At 37.1% G+C, this 4,907-nt stretch overlaps 1 protein-coding gene across 1 annotated transcript; it reads right to left on the bottom strand.

Moving 5' to 3' along the window:
* Positions 1-482: 482 nt before the first annotated feature.
* Positions 483-1,973, bottom strand: LOC135795403 (uncharacterized). The gene is made up of 4 exons (XM_065307083.1): positions 1,868-1,973; positions 1,195-1,554; positions 774-1,116; positions 483-709 (listed from the first exon to the last, which is right to left on the bottom strand). The coding sequence occupies exons 2-4, from the start codon at positions 1,364-1,366 to the stop codon at positions 502-504; spliced, it is 723 nt and encodes a 240-aa protein (XP_065163155.1). The 5' UTR covers positions 1,367-1,554; positions 1,868-1,973; the 3' UTR covers positions 483-501.
* Between the last annotated feature and the right edge of the window lie 2,934 nt (positions 1,974-4,907).

Raw genomic sequence — 4,907 nt, 5'->3', positions numbered from 1 at the left:
ACCGGAGCGCCCCGAATAGATGGACATACAGTTATTTTATGGACTGTCATATTGCTCAAGGGAGGGCGAAGCGCGCCATCGAGAGCAAGCTGTAAAGTACATTCGAGTACATCCAATATCGTTTTATCGCCAAATTTGCCGAGTTTGTTGAGTTATGATTACCGCTTCAAACGTTTTGGACTAGCATCAAGAAAGTATTACATTTTTTGTTGTGATTATAACTTTTTAGCAAGCTTTTTTAAACCGATTTAGTTTTGTAAGGGAAAGAAGATTTCATTGTGTGTAAATATTTATTTATTAAATAATTCATCAAAAGTACTACAAGCTGCGTTCTGGTGATGAGGCATCGCAACTTATTTGGGTTACTGCAATTTAAATCTAGAATACTTTGTACAAAGCTTTCGTGTGTACTTTTGTATCACAGAGGGCGATACCCTACTTGAAAGCTGTGCTTTTATCTGATCAATAGTAATACAGAAACCTTTAGTCCAGGATATTATTTTATTCTACTAGTTGATACAGAATCTTGATACTTTTTGAATGGTCCTGAATACCAGATATATAAAATTCTGGTTTTTCTTTAAATAAATCCACGTAATCTATACAATAAAAGTCCTTGTAGCCAGCCTTGTAAGCTGCTTTCTGTGATAATGTTGATGTAAATATTGTACTGATAAGTTTAATACCGAGGTCTTTGCACAAAGGTACTCTGAAACATGTTTTCGTTAGTTGATTGACTAATAATATTTTATTATTAAATAATTTGGTTTTACCTTGCTCTTAATATTTGTTCACATATGCCCTCGCCTCTGTACTCTGGTAAAACATATAGTCCGGTACCTTTTAAGCACTTATCAACGCCAAACTCTTCAAAAAGATTACGTTGTTCGTCAACGTAATCATAAATACTGATTATAAATGGAAGAAACCATCCCTTGGATTCAGAATCATCATCGTCGTCTTCGTCTTTTTTCGTAATTATTAACATGTTGAAACCAGCAAGTTTCACTTCACCTTGATTGTCTTTTGTTAAACAAGCCAGACAGATTTTTTCTCGTAACATTTCATATTGATAAACGCGCAATTCGGTCTTGGTTGCTTCGTCAGTGTATCCTTCTGTAAAAAATAATTAGTACTAAATTCTTCAATATATTAAGTAATATTGAGTAATTTTTTTGTATGATATTTATTTACTTTTATATTTGGATATTGGTTCGTCCATTGCGAAGCCACTATTGAGATGGTCGACAATCTCATCAAAAAATTCTTCCGGTACGACTTGAATCCAGTATTTTCGTGGTGCGGCACCATTTTTTGATTTACCTTCAAACTCCACATAAGTTTTTGGATACTCACGTGTCTGCATAATTGTTGTGATTTAAATAAAACTTGATATACTAAATGACTTCATATATATTATTGAACTGTGAATTAACGAAGTCATGCAACCACACGATGCGATTGCTGGCGCACGACTGTCGCAAGTTGTAGAAAGTGTTGGGATTTATGCGTGACTCATGGATTTTACGCTGTTATTAGCGTTTGGAGAGTACGCTACAAGGATTTAATGATGTTAGATAACACTATGATTAGGTTTGTTAATGTAACAATTTTGTAAAAATACTTTTTAAAGTTTAAATGTATGTGATTGACTAGTTTATTAATTACATAGATTTTAGGAAAACATGAATATATTAATTTTATGGGTTTTATATTCTTTACCAATTATTTACTAAGAATTTATTGATTAGTAGTAACATCGAAATTCCCTAATAGACAATTGATCATTTGCTCATGGTGCGGCACATACACACGCATACATAATACCGTGATTGTAAACGCCTCACACTTGAATTATCTTACTTACTGTTTCCATTGGATTTAATTTCACATGCATACGTTGCTTACACGTAATTTTATCTTTCGAATCATTCCGGTCGTGAGACAAAACTAGCGGTCACCGATCTTCTGCAATAGCTTGCAATATTATGTTTTTAATGTTTGTATTAAGAATGAATATAGGTACCTAGTTAGATTGCGGCACTCGTGTCCTTGGTGATCAGGCAACGCGGAGAGATACCAATGTAATTCAATAATGTGACTCTAGATGTCGCTAGCATGAATTTATTTGCATTAAATTAGTAAGCATTAGTAAGTGCGCATTGCCATGAAAGGAAAGTCGAGTGTACGTGTGACGGATTACGCGATTTTGTAAATCAGATTGTGTTTGTTATCAGTTTTGTGTTTGTTTACATTCGCGGATCTACCTGCTTGAGGAACGCACCGCAGTGTGTTGTATTTGGACAGTCGCAACTTATCATTCGCCGTTGTCGGTTACCTCGTACGTTGCTTCTCGCGAATCGCCTTGTTTTGTGAGATTTTAATTCGATAAATCGCGTTAATCTCGATTAGAAATCGACGTCATTAATAGCAACAAACATCTTTGTGGATTTACATGCGTGTAATATTTAGAAATGTGAACTATTAGTTGTATAATTGTCGCGGATTCATGTGTCACACAAATTGCTAGTTGAACCCCATGTGTTGTGAAACGTGTTTTAACTTGGATCCATTTAATTTTTTACAGCAGGCGGATTTTTACTTGTAAGGAGGATAAACAGAGAACGGCTGGTAAGTGAATAACTGCTTTACTTGATGTGCACGCGTCTATTTGTGCGGCGATTTTTGTGGCGACCTAACGCATTTCTTGTGATTTTAAGTCGGAAGTTGAATTAGAATCGGTCAGCAAAGATAAGATTTTGAATTACCAGACAAGTGCGGCGTATAGTTATTGAGATATTGCGTGTGGAACCAGGAATTGCAAATTACGAATGTTTCCCGTCGGCCGGCTGATATCTTCCGTCGGCTAAGAATTCTTAGTGGTGGTTTTGTTTTGTGTATTCATTTAATTATTAATTGGAATAAACAGTATTTGTGCCTCTTGTGGAATATCTCACCTACGAAAATGTAAGAAGGTGTGTAACATAAATATATTACTATATCCTGTTAACATTCGACTAATTAAACAGTCAAATGTAGATTCATCACCCGATAAGGAAAAACGACCAGTCAAATAAGTAAAAACACTAAAAATGGTCACATTTAATCCCTGATGTAATGCAAGCAGTGCAATATTGTCGCGTTCCGTCGGGTGCGTTTTGGCTCACGTTAGGTTCCGTTTTCCGTGATTCTGTCAGTAATATGCTTTCCGTGTTTGCTAGTTTGTGGGATTGAGAGTGGAATTAATTTAGCATTTTCCGTACATTAAGAATTTTCGAGGCGAGGAACGGCGCCATTTCTTTTAGTTTACGAGATATTCGCAATCGAAAGAAACTGGCGAAAAATGCCCTCTTTTAGCACTTTTGCTAATAGTTAATGTATTTTAATAATAATCTAAATTGTTGTACTATTACCTGTAACATACAGAGATGTCACTAGCATGAACTAAAAATCATAAAGTAGAATTGTATTGCTTATTTCTATATTTATCGGCAAACGTGGGCATTCGGCACGAGAATTGTGTTTATTTTGAACACAATTTACTTTCTTATTGCTTTCAATTGTGCCTATTGCAAATAGCGCACAAGGTCGCGTGCCATCGACGTACCTCTTGCTTTCTTATCGTAATCTGTCGCGGCGTTGCATGCGCGGCTACGGCATGCGCTATTTAACTTTTCTTGTATCCGTGAAAATTTTCCTTCAGCTGTGGTTTTAGGGCGTTATTTTTGCAGTCTAATTTTTTCAACACCCTGTTTATTAGTTTTCAGAGCATGGGGTAAAACGAGCAATATTTGCATATAACATTAAGTTTTCAACCCATTTTCGTGAAATGTTTGTGTTTTTTGGCTTTGCTCGCGATCTAGGCGGCGTAATACCTTCATCTTGGCGTCTAGAGATGCGGAATTAAATTCTCTATCGGGAGGTATTTAATTGTTGCGGGAATTCGACTTGCAATCCGCTAAAATTTGCATATAAGCGTAATTTTTCAGCCCTTTTCGTGAAATATTTGTGTTTGCACGCGATCTAGGCGGCGTAGTAACTTCAGCGTGGCGTGTAGAGATGCGGAATTATATTCCCCGGCGGGTGATGTTTACTCCTTGCAGGAATTTGATCTGCAACCCGCAAAATTAGCATATAAATGTAAGTTTTCAACCCTTTTCGTGAAATGTTTGTGTTTTTTCGGGTTTGCTCGCGATCTAGGCGGCGTAGTAACTTCAGCGTGGCGTCTAGAGATGCGGAATTAAATTCTCCGTCGGGAGGTATCTAATAGTTGCAGGAATTTGACCTGCAACCCGCTAAAATTTGCATATCAGCGTAATTTTTCAACCCTTTTTCGTGAAATGTTTGTGTTTTTTCGGGTTTGCACGCGATCTAGGCGGCGTAGTAACTTCAGCGTGGCGTCTAGAGATGCGGAATTAAATTCTCCGTCGGAAGGTATTTAATTGTTGCAGGAATTCGACCTGCAACCCGCTAAAATTTGCATATAAACGTAAATTTTCAACCCTTTTTCGTGAAATGTTTGTGTTTTTTGGGTTTGCATGCGATCTAGGCGGCGTAGTAACTTCACCGTGGCGTCTAGAGATGCGGAATTAAATTCTCCGTCGGGTGGTATTTAATTGTTGCAAGAATTCGACCTGCAACCCGCTAAAATTTGCATATAAGCGTAATTTTTCAACCCTTTTTCGTGAAATGTTTGTGTTTTTTCGGGTTTGCACGCGATCTAGGCGGCGTAGTAACTTCAGCGTGGCGTCTAGAGATGCGGAATTAAATTCTCCGTCGGGTGGTATTTAATTGTTGCAGGAATTCGACTTGCAACCCGCAAAAATTTGCATATAAATGTAAGTTTTTAATCCTTTTTCGTGAAATGTTTGTGTATTCTCGAGTTTGCACGCGATCTAAGCGGCGTA

Source organism: Atheta coriaria, unplaced genomic scaffold (genome assembly GCF_025399875.1).
Source record: "Atheta coriaria isolate IRGN ID8LTWV9N9 unplaced genomic scaffold, Caltech_Dcor_3.1 hic_scaffold_7_pilon, whole genome shotgun sequence".
Lineage (NCBI taxonomy): Eukaryota > Metazoa > Arthropoda > Insecta > Coleoptera > Staphylinidae > Dalotia > Dalotia coriaria.
This window is presented reverse-complemented; position numbering and strand designations above follow the sequence as displayed.

Bases quoted from the DNA above. Each gene is read 5' to 3' on its own strand.
- LOC135795403 (XM_065307083.1), bottom strand. From the start codon at position 1,366: ATGCAGACACGTGAGTATCCAAAAACTTATGTGGAGTTTGAAGGTAAA. The intron at 1,117-1,194 runs GTAAATAAATAT...TATTTTTTACAG, and splicing joins ACCAATATCCAAATATAAAA to AAGGATACACTGACGAAGCA. The intron at 710-773 runs GTAAAACCAAAT...AACATGTTTCAG, and splicing joins GAACAAATATTAAGAGCAAG to AGTACCTTTGTGCAAAGACC.